This window comes from Notothenia rossii (genome assembly GCF_949606895.1).
Source record: "Notothenia rossii genome assembly, chromosome: 4".
Classification (NCBI taxonomy): Eukaryota; Metazoa; Chordata; class Actinopteri; order Perciformes; family Nototheniidae; genus Notothenia; species Notothenia rossii.
In genome coordinates, this window is record NC_136902.1 from 79,360,304 (window position 1) to 79,380,480 (window position 20,177).

General features: G+C 38.2%; 2 protein-coding genes across 11 annotated transcripts in view; both read left to right on the forward strand.

The window, feature by feature from the left end:
- The window catches only part of elna (elastin a), a 47,216-nt gene extending 32,449 nt beyond the window's left edge, over positions 1-14,767 (forward strand). For 6 of the 10 annotated variants that reach the window (XM_079676195.1, XM_079676198.1, XM_079676204.1 and 3 more), the window contains 24 exons: positions 10-42; positions 277-354; positions 465-503; positions 1,014-1,136; positions 1,319-1,432; positions 1,653-1,712; positions 2,564-2,656; positions 2,744-2,779; positions 3,169-3,204; positions 4,165-4,191; positions 4,291-4,305; positions 4,424-4,453; positions 4,607-4,633; positions 5,224-5,271; positions 6,363-6,416; positions 6,499-6,561; positions 6,671-6,724; positions 7,172-7,207; positions 7,553-7,621; positions 8,640-8,678; positions 9,857-9,922; positions 11,365-11,400; positions 12,769-12,849; positions 13,291-14,767. In XM_079676195.1, coding sequence (XP_079532321.1) covers positions 10-42; positions 277-354; positions 465-503; positions 1,014-1,136; positions 1,319-1,432; positions 1,653-1,712; positions 2,564-2,656; positions 2,744-2,779; positions 3,169-3,204; positions 4,165-4,191; positions 4,291-4,305; positions 4,424-4,453; positions 4,607-4,633; positions 5,224-5,271; positions 6,363-6,416; positions 6,499-6,561; positions 6,671-6,724; positions 7,172-7,207; positions 7,553-7,621; positions 8,640-8,678; positions 9,857-9,922; positions 11,365-11,400; positions 12,769-12,849; positions 13,291-13,337 — 1,304 coding nt within the window. In that variant the 3' untranslated portion in view covers positions 13,338-14,767. Of the gene's footprint in view, positions 1-9; positions 43-276; positions 355-464; positions 504-1,013; positions 1,137-1,318; positions 1,433-1,652; positions 1,713-2,563; positions 2,657-2,743; positions 2,780-3,168; positions 3,205-3,294; positions 3,315-4,164; positions 4,192-4,290; positions 4,306-4,423; positions 4,454-4,606; positions 4,634-5,223; positions 5,272-6,362; positions 6,417-6,498; positions 6,562-6,670; positions 6,725-7,171; positions 7,208-7,552; positions 7,622-8,639; positions 8,679-9,856; positions 9,923-11,364; positions 11,401-12,768; positions 12,850-13,290 lie in introns of those variants that run through there. The other 4 variants (XM_079676197.1, XM_079676199.1, XM_079676201.1 and 1 more) reach the window with 4 other exon arrangements.
- A 1,154-nt stretch (positions 14,768-15,921) lies between these two features.
- Positions 15,922-20,177, forward strand: part of limk1a (LIM domain kinase 1a) — a 50,205-nt gene continuing 45,949 nt past the window's right edge. The window contains exons 1-2 of the mRNA XM_079677347.1: positions 15,922-16,098; positions 18,232-18,331. Of these exons, the coding sequence (XP_079533473.1) occupies positions 16,041-16,098; positions 18,232-18,331 (158 nt within the window). The 5' untranslated portion in view covers positions 15,922-16,040. The remainder of the gene's footprint in view (positions 16,099-18,231; positions 18,332-20,177) is intronic.

Consider the following 20,177-nt stretch of genomic DNA (forward strand, 5'->3'; position numbering starts at 1 on the left):
GTATTGCAGCTCTGGCGGCTGGTGCTAAACCTCCTAAATATGGTGAGAGCGGGTATTTTTTCCCATTTTACGTAGTGTCATGATTATCATTTCATAAAGTGTGGCCTCCCAATAATGTTGATGGTGAAGAAATGATTATCTCAATCCATTGAAACAATAACAAGTTTTGGTAAATTGTGCCTTGAATGCATTGATAGATTGTATTTGTTTGAAATGGCAATAGCTTACCAATAAATTCTGTCAAATGTAATATTTATTCCTAACATCCCGGAGCAGGCCAAGGAGCAGGCCAAGGAGGCGTAGTTCCAGGTGGAGCAGGACAGCCACTTCCTGGTGTTGGTGCCGGCTATGGTTGTGAGTTTTAAAAAATAAGCTTAGACAAAAGGTTTTTGCTGTTTCATTTATGATAATTCAATATGATGCAATGACTTCTAGGTAACAAATATAATGTTGCCTCCCAACAGGGTATGGACCTGGGGCTGGAGTCAAACCCCCAAAGTATGGTAAGATGTTTTCTTTAAAGATGTAATATGTACATTTTCTACTTAAATATTTTTAATAAGACCTACTTAAAAAATCTGTTGAGTTGTTCTATTACCCAAAAACCAAAAGTGTATTGAACCTAGAGAAATCTGTAATATGTAATCAAGGTCTTCAAGGTAAACCGTTTTTTTTCATCTGGTGTCCTTTCAGTGTGACGTTAAGCGCTTTGCTTGTCTGACAAAAGTTGTCATAAATGTACTTTATCAATGAGTTAAGCCACATTTCTGCAATACTGTTTTTAGATCTAGGTTGTTGATTTATGTTAACCAGATGAAGGATTTTAGTTGAGTTTTTTAGTATATGCAGAGTTGGATCTTGAGTTATCAAGGAAAAAGCAAACGTTAGAGGCAGCTCGGCTCTCAACCTCTCAATACTGAACTCAAGAAGTGTAGTCCACAAACCAACTGGTGACCTTTTGTACGGTCCATACCGTAATTAATGATAGAAACGGCACATTTTCTGTCGAATAGGAGTTCCGGGAGGCGCTGGAGCAGGGTTTGTTCCAGGGTGGGGTGGAGCAGGAGCAGTTCCTGGTGCTGTCCCAGGACTGGGAGCTGGACAATACTTAGCTGCCGCAAAAGCTGCTAAATACGGTATAAAACCCAAACCCAAATATCACAAATTCAGAGACATTCATTATCGTATTGACTTACAGGAACTCTGCAGTTTTCAGTAATTACACATGTATTTTCTCTTTTTATTTGTCTTTATCTACTTGTTATTACATTTGACTAACCAAACTTATCATGGAACCTGCTTCATTTGCCTTAATTAGGAGTTCAAGGAGGAGCTGGAGTGGGGCTCGTACCAGGAGCAGGAGGAGTACCAGCAGGTACCGGCTACTTACAAGGTGGACAATACTCTGCTGCCGCAAAAGCTGCTAAATACGGTAAAATAAATAGCCACACAAACCCCAATCTTAAACATTGAGTTGTGTGAAAATGTATTCCAACAGAAACTTTAATTTATTTTACTTTTTATTAGATTATATTAATTGCGCCAAAAGCTAAATGTTCACACTTTTTCATTTGTTGTGTGTAAACTGATTTAAATTGGTTGGGCATTGTTTAAGTGTTGATTAAGAGAACGATCTCTTTTCCCCTAATCAGGTGTTGGAGGAACAGCTAGAGAAGGGTTAGGAACAGGAGGACAGGGAGGGGCCGGAGGAGGTGGGGCACCTACTTTTTTTGTATTATTTATCTGTCATCTTACAAAGTGATAACATTTGTGTCACAATTCAGATTTGGATGATATTATAGACTTTATTGACTATTAAGTTTATGCAGAACATCCAGGCGGTGTGAAAGCACAAAAACATGATAAAGAGCGTCTGGAAACTCTTTCAGTCATTTTTTTTCACCAGTTTTACAAATAAAAAAGTCTCATTTCCTAAAAGCATCTGTTCGACATGTCTGAAACTCTTCCACATGTCCAGGATTAGAGGTTGGAGTAAGTATAAATAAGTATAAACAGGGGGAAAAGCTTTGTTCAATGAACTACAAGAACACCTCAAGTATGGTGGATTCACTTTCTAAATTAACTCCACATGAATTAACTAAACAAAGAGGACCAGTCTAAACATTGCTGACAATTAACTTCATTATAAAACGTACAAAATTGCCTTAAATTACTCTATTTGGGTTTATTGAAAATGCATTCCTTTCACACGTAAAGGTAGTGTTTCCCTTCTGCTAAGATTTAACTCTTTATGTGACTTTGTTCATCACAAACTATAACAAATTATGTTGTGTTTACTTAAACAGTAAACACAATTGTTTTTGGGAAGACAGGCTCCTATCTAGACTTACTATTTACCAGTGGTATTTGGTCATATTGAGCTAAATACAAACTACAAAGTCCACAATAGAGTATTATTGATGAATCAAGGAAAAACCAGAAACATCAAGAGCCACTATTTTGAGCCTTTCAGTTGGAGACTTGCACAAAAGCTTTTAGTTTTTTTAATTTAGCATTCAGATAACGGTGGCATGTATTTGCTAACCTTGCGTGCCTCTTGTAGGAGGCGTCACTGGGGTTGGCGTTGGGCGGGGACAAGCTACTCGAGCTCCAGAGGTCGGCGTTGGCACAAATGGTTCTGCTGTTGGGGTGCCAGGTGACGTAGAAAATACAGGTTCATTTTTCTTAGATTTGCCTTTATAAAGGTGTTGTATTATGAATCGTGTTTTTATTGATCTTATAGCAACGGATGCCAGAGCTGCTGGAACTGTTCAACCAGGTACAGTGAGATACCAGTACTCTGCATGTGTTAGGAAATCAAATGTACACACATTCACACATGTATGTTTTTGCAGTAGCTGTATAAATCATATGGGAGGAAAGGGAAGCAGCATTTCCACTTTCAGTATATTTTGCAATTGCGCTGTAGCTCTGGGTTACTGCACCCCAATGTGCCATCATTTATTAACTCTACATTTTTTTCATCCATTTCTTGCCCACACATGTTTGTATTGCTAGTGCTAGCAGCTATTGACCACTTCTGGCTTACAGCCTCCCAGCTGTGGCAGTATTGTATTCCCCCTCACAGCTTCTGCCTCTTTTAGGCTTTCTAACTCGCGCTTTTTTATGGCACAATGGATGAAACTTTGCCATGTTGTCTTTTGGCAGAGCCCACGCCTACTGTCGCAGAGGTCCTGCAGCCCAGTAAGACTCGCTGTTTGCATGAAACATGTGTCTCTAAAATAAAATCTGTGGTATTTATATCTAATTTATTTATGTTTCTCTCTGATAAAGAATAGGACATTCCAATGAATATTTGTGAATATATTTGCCGAAATAGACACTTCACAATCTTTAGTTTTGCAGGTCAATGTTTTAATCAGCATCCAGATTTATCTTTATTATTACATAATCAAATCTTAAGAGCATAATTAATTTGTAAGTGTAGCCACATAACTATATGACCTGTTGGTATATTTTGTTAATGGTTCATTCTTAATGTACATTTCCCCTCAAATAAAGGTATTCTGATTCTGATTCTGAATTGGTTTCCCAGCAGCCTCCACTGGCATATTTTATTCTCACCCACATGAATATATTATACAAAATGGGAATAAACTCATCATTTATAAGCACAGACATGACAGTATGGGCCTGTTCTTGCCACTGTCAGTCGTGGTCACATGTTGTCGCTTTTCCTCAACAGTACTTACATCTTGTGCAATCTCGCCTTCTACACTAACACAATCCCTGTGCTTATCATTGTTTAGTTTTGTTGCTCTATTGACATAATTTTCTCACGTTAAATACTTGTTTTGCATTACTTCAAAAGGATGTTTCGCTCCTATCATTGCTCTATGTTTCTCCTATACCTTACTTTACCAACATTTACATTTTGGCTCTGTTTTACAGTTTCACCATTACCAGCAGATTTATATGTGAATGATATAAATGTAATCAAACCAAACAGACAAGATTATTGAAATGTTGTTTTGTAAAACACAATTTTACTGATTAATTGTTCTTCTTTTTTTGCACTTCTTACTGGTGTGGTGGCTGTGTGAAAACAGGCGGTGGGTTTAAAATAATTGCATATTTTTAATTCACTTCTGAATCTGTTTTATCTTGTTTTAATCCTTGTTTTTATTCCTGGATGTTTTACAGTTTCTGGTGGCATTCTTCAGCCCAGTGGTAAGTGGTTCTGCATATTGTTTTTTAAACATTCATTCTAGTAAATACAAACATTAGATGGTTAACGTGGTGAACCATTGTTTTTGTTTTATTTCACAGCTGGCACAAGTGTTGGTATGTCAAAACTCTCTCATATTGAAAATAAACCAAACAATATGCAACCATATATTATTTTCTGTTCTATTCAGACATTAGATTTTTGACTCCCACCTTTTGTATTTGTTTGTCACAGGTGGAGTAGGTGTTGCAGCACCCTCTGGTGGTAAGAGTGCCATTTATAGTTTTACATTATCATGTTGGAGTTGTATGAAATATAGTGTTTTGTTCCAAATGTATTTATTTTAAAGAGATTGCTCTCTTTTTGTCTGTTAACATGTGTAACATTCACTAACTGAAACCTCTGCTTGTGTTTTAGTTGGTCCAACTGGCCAAGGCCAGCCTGGTAAGTGTAAACAACCTCTGTTTGAGATTGACTTAAATGTTACAAATATAAGAGTTAGGTCTCTATATGATACCACACCGACCTCAAGGTTCACCTGCTCATGTTACTCTGTAAGTAAAAAATAGTTTTTGGACGGACACTATAATTTATAGTTTTTTACTATGTTCAATCTGAATTTTCTTTAAAATAAAAAACATCTATTTTGATTCAGACTTTCTACATCCAACTCACAGGTTTATCATTACTTTGAGAAAAAAAGATTATTAATTTAACCCTTTTAGAAGGGAAGATATGTTCATTTGTTCTGGGAATGTCATTTTCGAGCCTGAGACCTGAAAAACAGTCTCAGGGATAAACTGTTGCAACCGGAGTTCAACATCCTGGAGGTAGGCCAATATTTAAAATGTAATTGGTTCAATAACTCCATGTAGTAATCAGCACTCAAGCTGTATTTTAGTATTGAAAGTTAACGTGATACGATTCATCCTTGTGGCCACATGATGGCGACATATACAGATTAAACAGCCCTGTCCACACTTGTCTGGGATGTAGTCAGTGAATTTAATCATTTTAAACACTGCTGTTTTCAGGTGTCGGTGTTGGCACAAGTGGCAAAGCACCTAAACCGTACCTACCGGGTAAATATGGCTAATAAATAATTCATCAGAATTTATTTTTGCAACATTGCTGCATTTCTTTATTTACAATCAACATAAATCAATAGTTCATATACTGTAAGTAGATCCTGACTATGTGGTATCACCATAAAAATAAATGCCTCTACTGTATGTAGCTGCAACACAATAAGATGACATTGTTTGATTAGAGATTATTTGTTAAGTTATGCATACCTTATTGCAAGTGTTAATGATAATGTAATTAAGTAGATCATTATGTTTATATATAATTTAGAATCAGTAATATTTGTGTTTATCAATTTGACACTGCTTAAGTTTATATTGTGTAATAATTCTCATGTTTTCTCCCTTTCATTATTATTATAATATTTTGTATTATTGTTTTACACATTCAAAATAAATCTAATCAAATCTAAATCTAAAATGATAATGTTGTCATTTAAGAATGAAAACATCCTAATAATGTTATCAATAGACCTTTTATGATTATATTATATGTTACAGATACTACTTTCACTATATTTATCTTACTGTGCACATTCTGTCTGGACAGTCAATGACGGATCGATTAAAAGCAGCAGTTAATATATTAGGAAAAGCTGCATCAGGTCTTTCTCTACCCAATTACACCGCCAAAAGACTGAAGAGTCATCACTTTTATCCCTCTGTGGGTTTGCAGTAATTTCTGCCTTTCTGCACTATTTTACCTGTGATGGACTTGAGACCAAATGCAAAATGATTTTTCTGCATTAATTTTTGTCCATATCGTGTTGTCCCTGAGAGGGAAACTTAGCTGGTTCCATATAAGACTATAACACAAACTAGAAACATTGAACACTAATGATAAAACATTCAGTATTGGGTGAACATACATTTACCTACCTGAGTTTACAATTCAATATCCTTAAATGTTTCATTCATCTCTGTTTTCATGTTTTAATCATTTTAGAAACAAATCCCTGAGCTCAGAAATGAGTGTAGTGTTTTTAACTATTCATGTTAACTAGTCATTGAAGCTAATCTAACAGCAATTGTTCAATCTTCTGACTTTACCCCTCAAATCTTCTAACACATTTGCTCCATCGGTTCAGTTGCAGGTGTTGGTCAAGCCGGAGGTGGATATCCTTATTTGGGAAACTATGGATGCAAGTATTTTTAATGATATAAACATTTACAGGCTTGGATTCAAATGTGGCAACTTTCACTTCTATCATTTCTGCTTTGCAGTTCCTTATGGTGCTGGTACCGGAGCAGCCACTCTGCCTGGAGCAAGGCCTTTGAATCCTCCAGGTATGTAGGAGACATTTCACAAACATCTCCATCTAGGTTATATCACATATTTATGTTTTGACATTTTGCTTGTTAAGGCTCAGACATTGTTTTGTTGTGCTTGTTGTAGCTGTTGGCGGAGCAGGAGGAGCAGGGATCCCACTGGCAGCAGGAGGCTATCAAGGTCAGAACCCATAAACATATTTATTTCAGGTGTTAAACATATTTTGTTTGTGAACCCTACAAACATCGACACAAGTGTCAGTTTAGGGATACATGGATTCTTTAAATGTGGTTTGTATTACAGTAGGTATTTATTCAGAGTCAGCAGATTCCCTACAGTAGATGCATAGTTCGGCACGTTCCCATGTAAAGAACATCATTTAGCATGGGCCTGTCTGTTTCTCCAAGCTCAGGCTTAAAAAAATCCAGATTATTCCTTTAATTTGGAATCATAAAACACAATTTCTTCCTTATTCAATTTATAGGGCTTAAATTATAACCTCTTTTTGTTAGCATGTTTTTTATTATTATTACCATTTCTCTGATGAAACCATCCCTGACACAAACTGGAAGAGGTGAGTTGAGCCACCAGAAAATAATGCTACTTTTCTCTGTCGTCACGATTCAGGGGGATACAGGCCATATCAACATGGTTATGGTCAGGGTATGTATGAGAGGAGAGGAGGCCGACAGCACTTTTACACATGTCCCTCCAATAAAAAAAAAAACATAAACAAACTAAAACGTTCTGCTCGGTGCTCAAAGTGACAGTTGGTCAGGAGATGGCATCACATCCCACTTCCTGTGCAGGAAACTGACCGACATGCTGATAAGTTTCTGTAGGAGGGGGGGGCGGTGTGTCAGGAAGGAGAAGCCAGTTGGAAACTTTGATGAAGAAAATCCTCTGGTGTTGGAGGCAGTAATTACAGTGGTTGAAGCCGGTTTACAATCCTCTGCCAGCGAGGTGAACGTGATCAAATCTAAGCCAGTTCTCTTTGTCTTGTGACAGGTGGGCTGCAGTATCCCGCTGCAGGTGGACTGGGAGGTGCTGGAGGTGGAGCTAAACCACCCAAACAAGGTAGAGTAACAGGCCTGTAACTGTTAAAGCAAACATCAAATAGCTTGGAAAAGTGGAGCAGATGTTGGCATATACTGTATGAGGTTCATATGTGTTCATACTCAATATTCCACCCTGCTTCCTCCTTCTCAGTAATACTCAGTAATAGTAAATTAGTTAAAGTAGGATTTATTTCTTTAGGACTTGGGTGATTATCAAATACTGTTTTATTTCCTTTGATTGTGACAAAGCTCCTGCTGAAGAAATTAGATTAAACATTGTACTGCATTAAAATCAATCTGGTATGAACATAATCTATTCAGTGTTTTTTCTGAGAAACTGATGAGTCCCAAGAAAAATGCATGTATTAGTGAATACATAAAAGCTGCCATGTTAGTTGTATTTCCATTTTTAAAATTATAATAAGAGGACAATCCCCTTGAGATGCACCATCTCGTCCTCAGGCAAAACACATGCAAGTTAACAAACATTTATGCAGACTATAGATAATAAATTAGGCAATCAAATTGTAACATCAACAAGGGCTTAAGAACATACAGGGGATCCTTTTTTTCATCCAAAACCACACCAATATAACATAAAACATAATGAACACAATTCAAAAGTAGTGCACTGTATATGAAGATAAATAAAATCAAGAACAAGTAAGTTTAGTATAAACAAGCAAATAACTCTGCTCCCTGCAGTGTTACAGTGCCGCTAGGAGTTTGTAAATGAAGCAAGTCAACAACATAACATTTCCTGATGGGGACTGATTACTGTTAGTGAAGCTGTGTGGAACATCAAAGTGTGACTGTTGGAACATAACACAAACCCCCGGAGAATTGCATTGAAATAGCAAAACTCTGCCAGAGGACGTTTGGATGATGTTGTTGCTGCGACCTCAGCTGAGCCACTGGCTTCACCTCAGGGGGACAAACAACAACAGCTATAGGAACCAAACAAATATAACAGGTCATACTCACTGTTGAATCCTAAGAATGGACTCATTATTGAGATTTGTTGGTCTGCTTTTCAGGCTACGGTCAACTTGGAGGTGGCGGTTTTTATCAGCCAGGTGAGAAAAACCATATGTTTGTTTACTATTTTCTGCTAATGTAAGACGCAGTATTGGGGCCTTTATGGGTCAAAGTAAATAAATGATGGATGGAAGAATATTTCCAAGAGAAAACTCAAATAACGATGGTGTTTGAAATTGGAATTGTCTCTTCAATCTTTGCATGCTTATGATTATATGGTGATTGTTGGCAAAAATCACAAGTATTTTCCATATTGCTGAATCCAAATAACAGTAAAATAACATGAAGTCCTCCACGGCAGGCATTAAACAGAGCCTGTGGTATGATGACGTGGATCCAACTTCAACGTTTTAAATGTTTAAATGTTTCATGTACAATGGTCCTCATACGCCGTTTTTAGGTACTATCTTATTTTACTGTTTTTGAATCAACAAAAAACAATAGTGGCTAATATGGGACACGTTTCAAATCAGCTGTCCACCACACTCTCCACACTTTGTGCAGAGTAGCCTCTGGTCCTCTCCTCTTCCTCTGGCCACCAGTGAGGGATGAGTGTAATCTCACAGCAGAAGCTCCTCTCTCGGCCCCACAGACCCCGACCAGGCTGCTCTTTAAAACCCATTCCACTAATCCCCCTTCCAAAGGCCAGAGAGATAGACGTCTGTGTGAAATGCGTCCACAGATGGTTTAATAACTTTTCTTGTTCGCCAATAGCTTTCTCCAACAGAAGGGTTTGCCAAATGGTGAATAATAATTGGATTCTATAAAAATATATCAAGATATCAAACTCACAGTACATACTGTACCAGCATGTGAACAGATAGACCTCGAAGGGGGCTAAGTCACCTAGAGTTCGGCCTCCAAGAATCCTTTTTTTCTCTTTTTAAATAAATACATGAATTTCTATTCGAAACAGCCTGCCCTGTCAAACAGATACCAGGCAATTATTGATTGAAATGATTATAAATAATATATTCATAAAAACAATAATATAAATGACAAACGTCTTGACGTCCCTAAAACTGAATGTTTCACTCAAAGTTGTTACTAGGTAGTTTTTTCCCAACTTACATGATCATATCACAACAGTTTGACTATCAAAGTGAATGATTATATTGTATTATGAATATTGTCGGTTACCAATAGGATAGGATGTTATTTTTCTGTCTATGAATCTTCTCCATGGTGCACTAAGTAAAGCTTTTTAATGTTACAGGTGCAGTTCCTGTGGCTCCTGTGGTCCCTGGTTATGGAGGAGGTTACCCCCAACAGTACTACCAAAGTATGACAACTGCTCTCTCTGCATGTCAGTGTCTGTGTGCACGATGTAAATGTAAGATAGGTGTTAAACAGCGTGCTGTGCAGTAACCTGCGGGTTATAAATCAGTGGAAAGGACCCAACAGACGACAGAATAGGAACATTTATCTTAATAGGCGGGCGCAAGAGAAGAAGGCAGCTTTAAGATTTTCACTTTAAGATCTTACCTACTTACCATTTTTTCTTCAGAATATATACAGAAAGGTTCATTTGTATGTTGTTTCTGTCATTATTGTTTTTCACTGCTACTTAAAGTCAAACATATACCAGAATATGCTGGCCAAACTTCTTCCCGTAGAAGAGGATTAACTTTTGATCATTGTTTCTGGATGGGAAGGTGGATTAATGCCCAACTGCCATCAGGGAGGTAACACAGCTGAACGGATGAAAGAACAGGAACACTGACTCATCGTTTTCCCCTTTAGAGCTGAGGGCATTTAGAAAGGGAGAGGAGAACCAAAGCAGAATGACCACTCTTATGGTTATTGCTCAATAGCCCCTGGATGTGGACAATCTTTCCTCCCTCCCTTTATTCTGGACAATTTAAACACAATGCAACTACAACTTCCGCTCATAGCCACTATGGGGCTTTCCATGGAATCTCGCATAAGAAAACAAGAATTATTACCATTTTACTAGTGGACGTACAGTAGAGAGAATGCAATCTCAATTAAATCTCTGATCAAATTTAGAATAGAAAATCTGAATGTTAGTAACGAAATGAAAGCATTTGATCATAAAGACGCATGGTTTGAAGGAGATACTATTATTATAGAAAATGTTCATATTACTTGTATTTATTTACCTCGCGAAGGCAGAAAGGGCGGGTTTAAATTTTAACATAATTTAATTTCTAATATCTATCACTCGTTTTTTTACACACATGGGAGGGTGAGTTTACCTCAGGGTATTACATTGTGTTTGAATAATGACAACCGTCCCTTTTCTTTTCTGAGAACCTAATTACACAAAGATTAATTGGATTACTACTGACAATAGAGCAAATTGAAATTTTAACGATGTTTGTAGTCTTCTTCCCATTTTGCAAAACACATCAGAAGAAAATTGGTCGGTGTCAGAGCTCCCTTTATTCAAATTCCAGCAGCGTAATAGGCAAAACCTTAAGCACCTTCTCTCTTGTTAGCTTTAATTTATTTTAAATACAAAACACAGACAGGAGAACACATTGTCTGCACACTGGTTACTTGAATACACTGAGAGCGTCTCTGGATCAGGCGTGCCTCTCATGTGATATTATACTAATGTCAAGTCTCCTCACCACATCTCCTCACCACATCCTGGCCGGGACACATAAATCATCCACTGTGACAGATCCATAGTGGTTTCATATCAGAGTTAGTATTATGGCACCATGTTTTCTCTCATTTGTCTTTGATTTTGTTTAGATGGATATGTGCCAGCCCCACTGACTCCTCAACAAGGTACAAACCCCCTCCTCACATCTCAACATTCACACACATCTCCACACCAGGAAGCAATAATAAATATCAAGTCTCTCTGCACCTGGTCAGATTGTTTGGAAAGTCTTTCAGTGATTCTGTGTGTGCTATCGGTGCAGATGGCATGGCACAGTGTGATGATAATCTGCATTTTCCTGAACATCAGAGATTACCGCTGCTGGGGTTATTTCAAGGAGAGCACGTCTGGTTTCTTTCAGTCAGTAGTTTGATCTCTGAATGAATGAGTGAAATTAGATTACTTTGGATTCAACAGTTTCCTCCCACAGTCTATTTCTTGCATGTCAGTTTCTCGGCAACTCTTGCCGGCTCATGATTAACTACAGCCCCCCACGACCTTCCATAAAATGAGTGGGTTTCACTAATCTATGGATAAATGGATCCTAGGATTACATTACTATATTACAGCATATAAATAATAGCCTCCGGTGATTTACATTCACTTTCAGATTTATAATCAGACAACTCTATATATCCAGGGAAGGGCATTTCATCTACAGCTTTATCAAGTCCATACACACACATTCAAAACTCACTGGCAGGTTTTATGTCATTGCCTCTTTGGTATTGTTCATATAAATAAACAAGTTTGTTTATAACTTTATTACCAAGAAATCCAATCATTGGAATTGTAAATCAAGGAAACAGTATGATATTACACAGTTAAGTTGTCCTGTTACCAAATGAATAAAGGATATCATTATATAAATGTACAGACATTACATTATGGTCTAACTCATCTGTGTACTAATAGATGTCACATGGATGATGCGTGGGTTGCTTCGTGAACACTCAGTTAACACTGATGTAATTTTCTGTAGGCCAGTGATGTTTACAGTCTGGTTTGTTTTTGTAAAAATCATAAATCACAATGCATTCTTATATCTTAGGACAGCCCTTCACTTTACACCCCATCCACATCACTCATTGTATTTCAGTCTAGAGTTATACATATTCCCAAACATTTAACAACATAATCTTAGTTCAAATTATACTAGTTTTCTTTGTTGAGGTTGTGAAGTGGATCATACGTGTTTATAGTAAAGTCCAACTACTATTTCCAAGGCTAAAATAAAATTCCACACATTGACTGTGGTCTGGCAGATATAAAATAAACTGTATACGAATTCCTAAAATGGCAGGTGTTTTCCTCCTTCTGTTTGGTTGGTACAGAATAGTAGCTGTATGGATGCTGTGGTCACACATTTATCAATCTAAACTTCACTCAGCCATTACAGCAGAGAAACGAGAGTTTTTGTAAAGGCATTAAAACATTTGTTTAGCATTGTTATTCAAAGTAAATTAGTCATTTGGTTGTCCTTTTTTCTGCAGCCAAAGCAGCGAAGTACGGCCCATTGCAGGGCTTCCTTGGTGCAGGAAGAGGGGGAGTTGGAGGAGGAGGAGTCTACAGAGGTATACACTTTTACCAACTTCCGTCAACTTAACAACTACAATGGCAGCTATTAAAGTGAAAACTAATAATATCAATGGCATAGCAGGGAGGGGGGTTATATTCATAGAAAAAATATTCCAAATTCACCAGAAAGAAAAACTTGCTTATTCATTGAGATTATATAAGCAGTGCACACATTTGTAAGGATCATTTGTCGGTTGAGGTTGATGTTTTTCTACCAAATGATTTTATAATTTCAGGAAAAACCAAGGATTTTATTTTTCTGTAAATCTCCATCGGCTCTGTAATTCAATAACTATTTAAAAAATACAATGACCCTATTACATCGTCCTCAACGGCAGATGCAGAAGCCTGCTACATAAACAAGCTGATCTGTGTGTGAATGTTTCTGGGGTATTCTTAGAAAAGATTAAAGTATAATCCTGATGTTTTTGCTGCAGGTGGCGTTGCGGGATGCCAGGGCAAATTCTGTGGGAGGAGGAAGTAGAGCTCACCAGTGTGACCTCAACAAACCACGGTGCTACTGCATGATCTAGAATGTACATTTTATATGCAAAGAAACCCCATTAAGAAAACATGTATAGATGTTTTTTTGTTTTGTTTGTTTTTTGATACAAAAAAACCCACCGACCCAGAATTTTGTTCACGCTCTGATGTGACGCTTGTTATTGATAGTGCCTTTAATCAATAATGTGTCCAAGGTAACCAGCTTTAATCCCCCGTATTGAACCAGCCTACTTAAAATACAAAGATTGTGTTTGTGTCACCACGTGTTGTTATTGTGTTTGAATGTGTGTGTGTGTGGTTTGTATTGTTGTGTGAAAGCCTGGCTGAACCATCGGCTGCAATTTTGACCTATGAATGATTTCGGTTTTAATCCTGAAGCAAGGTGAACTGTCCTCAGTGTTGCAGTCACACTGTCTCACCTCGCTGCGTCGTCTCTCTGACATGTCAGATGGGTCGGGTTGTTCTTAGCTCGTCCAAAAAATGGATGAAATCTGGCCAATCTCAGCGTCCTCTCTGGTTCCTCGTCCTCTCGGCTGCTATTTTTAGGCCTGCGGGGTGTCGAGCAGCGGGCATTGGGGCTCCGGCCAGCCCATCTGCTCTGTAACTTTGCTGATTCTAGTTGCTACGCAGTTCAGTTTTCTCAGCATTTCTAATGTTGCCAAACTTGTGATGAATGAAGAGCAGTTGGTGCTCTGAGGAGCGACATGCCACTGAAAATCAAAAGGTCCATTACAGGATGTTTAAAAACCTTAGGAAAAAGCGGCGAAGCCTTTTAGTTCCAGGAATATTAAAATGTAACGCAGAGACTGTTCTGACATGTACATTATGTATGTATCAATGTTTCACGCTCTAGTCTGCTTTACATGTTTAGTCTCATTGCAGCAGTTATTTACATTTATATAAGTTCAAGATGTGTTTGCTTTGACTCATAGCTTTATTTTGTGTTTAGGCCTACATAAAACACATTTATTCACTGTTTTGAATTGTAATACAGAATACGACTTTGTTTAACAGGAGAGCCGAAGTGTTTTTGTGAGGCTTAAGCTCTCATTGTTCTTCATTTACTTGAGCTGCTTTAAAAAAGGCTTACTGTCCAAAGGTTAATGAACGCCGTTGCCCAGTGACTCCATCTCTTCCTGTAATCGTGTACTGTATTTTCTACTAATCTGATATTTGCTGGCTTGGGTTCCTTCACTCGGTGCTGTGTAAGAACTGTCTTTGAGCCTCGCTGGGGCAGACTTCGTCTTATGTGCCTGGGGATACTCTTCATCTTTATTTAAAACTGTTTTTATAAGGAGGAACAGTGTGGTTTTGCACTTTTTATATTCCCATGACACACTTGTGAGTTATTCCCAGAATCCAGCATTTAATTTGCTTCCTTAAGTAACATAATAAAATGTGTTAAAATACCTTGTGTCTTCCTGTTTGTTTATATTATTATTTTCTGTATGAGTACATTCCTCAGAAACAGTGGTTTGTCCTGAGTGCTGATGAAAACCACCTGGCCGAGGGGGTCCGGTGTAATCCCTCACTTACCACACAGGGATAACATCTCAGGTTCACGTCTTATTCTTTCTCAGTTCCATCAGATCTTAACTTTCTCATAATGAATCAGGAAACATCAGATTAAGTGTATTTTAAAGTATCATATGTGAATGATCTGGCAGTCTCCTCGGTGGTGACTATAAACATTGTTCTTTTTGTGCCAGCTGGAAATAATGAACTCATGTTGCCAAAGTTCTCCTGGGAGAACCACTGACCTGTGATCGGCGTCCTTTAAAAAAGCTAAAACGTTTTTTCAATCATGCAGAAGTCTAATCCCACAGTGTCACTATGGCACTGCAGTATAATGCTTAATATATTTCAACAAGAAAGTAAGTTGCAACCAATAGTTGGTGAAACATTTTTCAGGACTTTCGTGTGTTGCGTTTAAGGGCATCGATTTCATAAGTAAAGATCTTAAAGACATTTTCAATTTGAAGTATTTTATTTGTCTTTAGCTTTTTAGTTGACAAAGTTGACTGCCGATATTATTAATACATTTCAACTGTTACATTATAATGTTTTACTATAACCTCTACCCAGCAGTATATCAAGTAATCTAAATTATCTCTAGTTTTACCAGCTGCAACATGAACACATTAATGTTTAACTATTGTTACAATTCTGCAATATAATACAGTATACTGACTGTATATGATTCTGAAACTGAACATTCTGCATAATGAGTGCTCTTACTCGAGAAGGATGTGATGCAGGACTTTTACTTGTAACAGAGTATTATTACACTACTCCAAATAATAAAACATGGTATACATGTTAACAAGCACCTGTAAGATATGGGAGTTAGACTACTATGTAGTTATTCTCTACTTGTTAGCCCCCCGTGGCGTTTACTGCACTGCACTGTGCCGCTGCTCCCCATCCCTGAAGACTTGCATTAATTAAACAGGGAGCTCTCTGATTGGCCGGCTGAGTCTTCCTCTCCCCGGCTCAGCAGCTCATTGGTCGGCCGCTCTCTTGAATGAAGCGCCGCAGAAACGTGCAGACAGGAGAAAGCAGCCGCAGGGAGGGACCGAGACACAGCAACACGACCGGCGGATGGGCTGCGGAGGTGGTCGGACACCGGTTATCTGTCGACCAGAGGCGGCTGGCTCTGTCCCGGAACTCGGTGAGAGAGTGAATGAGGTTGATGCTGCTGTGCTGCACCTGGAACGACGAACGCATGGGAGAGGAGGAAGGTAAGGACCCGCGAGAGGAGATGCATGCGGCGGGGCGGGAGATGCAGAGACAGCGAAACAAAACACAGGATGCTCCACTGAAAGTGGATATGAACATTATGTTGTCCACTATTTCTCTTACTTTTTATATCGTTTTCCTCGGAGTTGATGCATCCTTCAAGGATAGCCAAAAATGTTCTGCTCGTAAACAGGTTGTTACGTGTATGCGTTAAAATGAGGAATCTACGGGGTGCTTATTGCAAAATTACAGGCAAGGTGCAACTTTGGATATTGCATCCAAAGATCCTAAATTTAAAACAAACATATTATTTGATATGTAGCCGCACATATACTGATAGCCTTAAGATGAATGTTTGCCCACCTCTCTATCTATCTCCTGTTGTAAATGGTATTAGAGAAATATTCAGTGTCAGTATGCTAACACCCTTTACCTCAGTTTTTTTTTTTTTTAAAAGAACACAACTGAAGTCCTCTTGAAATGGAGGTTTTATGAGATGATTTACTAAAGAGGGAACAATTAAATCAAAAAGTATACGTTTTTTAAATGTAAATCTAACCTTTGCTCTTTTTCTTATACATTACTTTATTTAACCTTTTCTGCTATTCAAACAAGAACAAAATGTTGTTTGGTTGAACTTTGGAATGACGCAAGAAGTAGAAGTATTTATTTGTATTACATTTTGGAAAACATTGCTCTCCAACAAGATTAGGTATTATGTGTTCATCAATGTAAATATTTGCTGAATTCAGGCTTTGATATGTGACATTGCTGCACATTTTTAAGCACGCTAACAAGTTCACAGACCTGACAATAGAGCTTTTATGTGATGACTCAGGCATGAGGAACTGTGTGAGTAATGAATAAGTTGGGACAACCGGTGCTGCTGCACAGGTTACTGTCCGTGTGTGTGTGAGGTGTGTTTGTGTACCTATACTGAGGCCTTTGCAGACTGCAGATGACAGGAGGACACATTTATCACAGAGAAAGGTGCTGTATAATGAAGAGATGAGATAAAAACATATCAATTGGTAAAGAGGTGAGATGAAGGGAGAGGAGAGAAAAGGCCTTAGCGCAAATCAGACTGCCTGCGAGTCGATATGATCAATAAAGCTGCATGGAGGCTCAAGCGTTAAACTAACAAGCTAAACGCACCAAACCTCTGACAGCACAGTTTTCAAATTCAAGAGATGGACGAATAATATAAGCTGCAACCTTACCCATTCCTGTGATTCTACATTAATACACTGATATACTTCTATATTCTATGTTATATTATATCGAATCTATGAAGGAAGCAGATGTCTCTGAACTGATCTGTGCCCACCATTTAATTTGAATAAATCTGTTTTGCATTTGACAGATGGCAAGCAGCTAGATTTTGCTGTGGGTGTGCAGAAGAACTTCATCACACGTATTTTAGTTTTAGCTGCCTCTACAATATGCCACCAAAAGCACCCAATAATGCAGTTAATGATGTCAATACAATGTTGTAGTGTTACTGCTGAGCTGCAGCAGAGACATGTTTTTTTTTCCTACATTGGAATTTGATGGAAGTAATGTAGATGATTCCCACATTTGTTCAGAACAAGTCTCATGTTCAAAGTTTCAAGCTGTTAATAATAACATTTATTATACATATTGTAATTGTGACTTATTCTAAGTCACTTTGGACAAAAGCATCAGCTCTATGTTATGTAATGTAACAGGATATATCTGTCTTGATTTCGATTTAGCAACAATTTAATTTATTAGCAATTAGCCAAAAATTCATTTTATTCATCAAGTAAAGTACAATAGTGTAACAAAGGAAGAACTCTTTAGATATTATTCTTAAATTCTTCTTCTTAAACAAAAGGTTATGAATTACAAAGAAATAAATCGCCTGCTGACTGACACTATGACTGACTGACAGACATCTGTGGACGGGGAGAGAGAAATTAAGTTTGTTTGTTATCTGGAGCCTCAGTGAGGATTTGCATTGAAGTCCAGATAAGCACAGCGATAAGAGCCCCATGCAAACACACTACAGCATTTTGTACATCCCATCAAAGAGCTGTTGTTGGTTCTATGCATAATGAAGTAATTACTGGTGGGTATCTGTTCGTGCTGTGACCCGCGTGTCTTTGTTTCAGCTGGAGGAAGTTTGCCCATCTGCACGGGATGCAAACAGAGGATCTACGATGAGCAGTACCTGCAGGCGCTCAGCTCCGACTGGCACACGGTCTGCTTCAGGTACAAACTCTCCACCCTCCAACACGCAACACAGCAGCTTGATCTCCTCATCTCTCTCTTTCTCTCACCTTTCTACTGTCCTTTACAGGCAGGACAATGAACATAAGAGTAAAATAGAAAGGTATTAAAAAAGATAATAAACTACATTTGATAAATAGTGACATTTGAGTAGTTTGGTAATAAGCTATCTTCAAAAATGTTAAAGCTGTTAGAGCTGGGTTCAGCCTCTCAAATATGAGCAGCATTTGAACAGCAAATGGCGTTTGGTTTTGAATTGTTTGTTGGTTCAAATTCATTTTCAAAAACTATTTCAAAACTATTTTCAGGCAATTAGTTCATCAATCAAGCTAATAGTCAGCCAAAGGATCATTAAAGCAAATTGTCGTATTTTCTTCAATCTGGCCTTTGCTTGATCCAACCCTTTTATTCTTCTGCATGTCATCAGGCACTTCTGCATATATGTGTGCTGTTGGCAAGTTTTTGTTGTGCATTTATTCTCATATTCACACCGTTTAAACCTCCTTCTCCAGTCGACCTTCACCTGTCCTGGTAGCAGGAACATAATGCTCTGCCACCTCCTTGTATTTTATTAGACCCTCCAGAAAAACGCGGGCTAAAATCCTTGATTATGCGATTAAACATGCAGGGTTTTTATACGATTTTATGCGGTGAAATTGCGGGAAGTTGTGAAATATGCGGAAAGTTCCGAAAAATAATAGATTTTTTTTTAAATATTGGGCTGTCTTATTTATTCTCTTGTCACACACAACCTGCCACTAACGTTAAACCCCCTTTCCTATTCAATTAAACACATTCAATGTTTATTTATTGTAAAAGCAATTGGGCTATTTTAATCACACTCTCTCTCTCTCTCTCTCACACACACACACACACACACACACACACACACACACACACACACACACACACACTTCTCCGCCTCATTCTGTTTTCATTTACTCGTTTGTTATCTGACCAGCTTCAATCTTGTAGGCTACTCACTTCGTTTCTTGTAGCCCTCGAAAGGGTTTTGGAGGTTGATGCCTCGGTGAACGTGAGTTGTTTGGCTTTCTTGTCCGCAGCAGCAGAAAGCATTTTCGAATGTTTGAATGAATCAAAGTGGGTCGTCACCGTCGACTTTCTCTTATGCTCCAACACACAGTTGCACGGGGTCTAGAATAGTTTCCCCCCACTTTCGTGAAAGACATCGGGGTACTGCTTTGCCCGGTCTTTAGCAGAAATGTTTGTTGGTAAATGAGATGGATCAGATGTTTTCATCTTGGTGTTTTCTCTCTCGTGTCAGTTCCACACGTTCACTACGGTGTTGTTTACCTTCTGTGATGCGCGAGCTGATGACGTCGCGTCATCATCATCACTACTTCACGTCAAGACGAGTTAACTTTTTTTTTTCTCAACTTCGTGTGGAAAAAGGCGGGGATTATGTGGCCTTTTCAAAATATGCGCCATTTTGCTGATTATGCGGTAAATTCTGCGGTCGCAGAATCGCGTTTTTCTGGAGGGTCTATTTTATTGTGAGAAAATCAAATTGAATAGCCTCTTTTCTTCTTTCTCAAGAGTCTTTCCCTTTTTGTGGTCAGTATTTTCAGGAGATTTCATGATTTTTTCCTCTTGTGGCTGTCCTTGGCTTTGAGTTGCACCCGGGTTCAGAACCATTGTTTTTCAGACTACTATTGTATCAGGTAAATGATAGGTTGTAAACTTGAAGCATTATCTACTCCTTTGACTCACCTTTATTACTTGTAATCATCAAACACCAGAAACATCACAGTGGGTTGTAACTCCCCTTCAGTATCATATGTATTGTCTATTATACTCTCCTGATGTT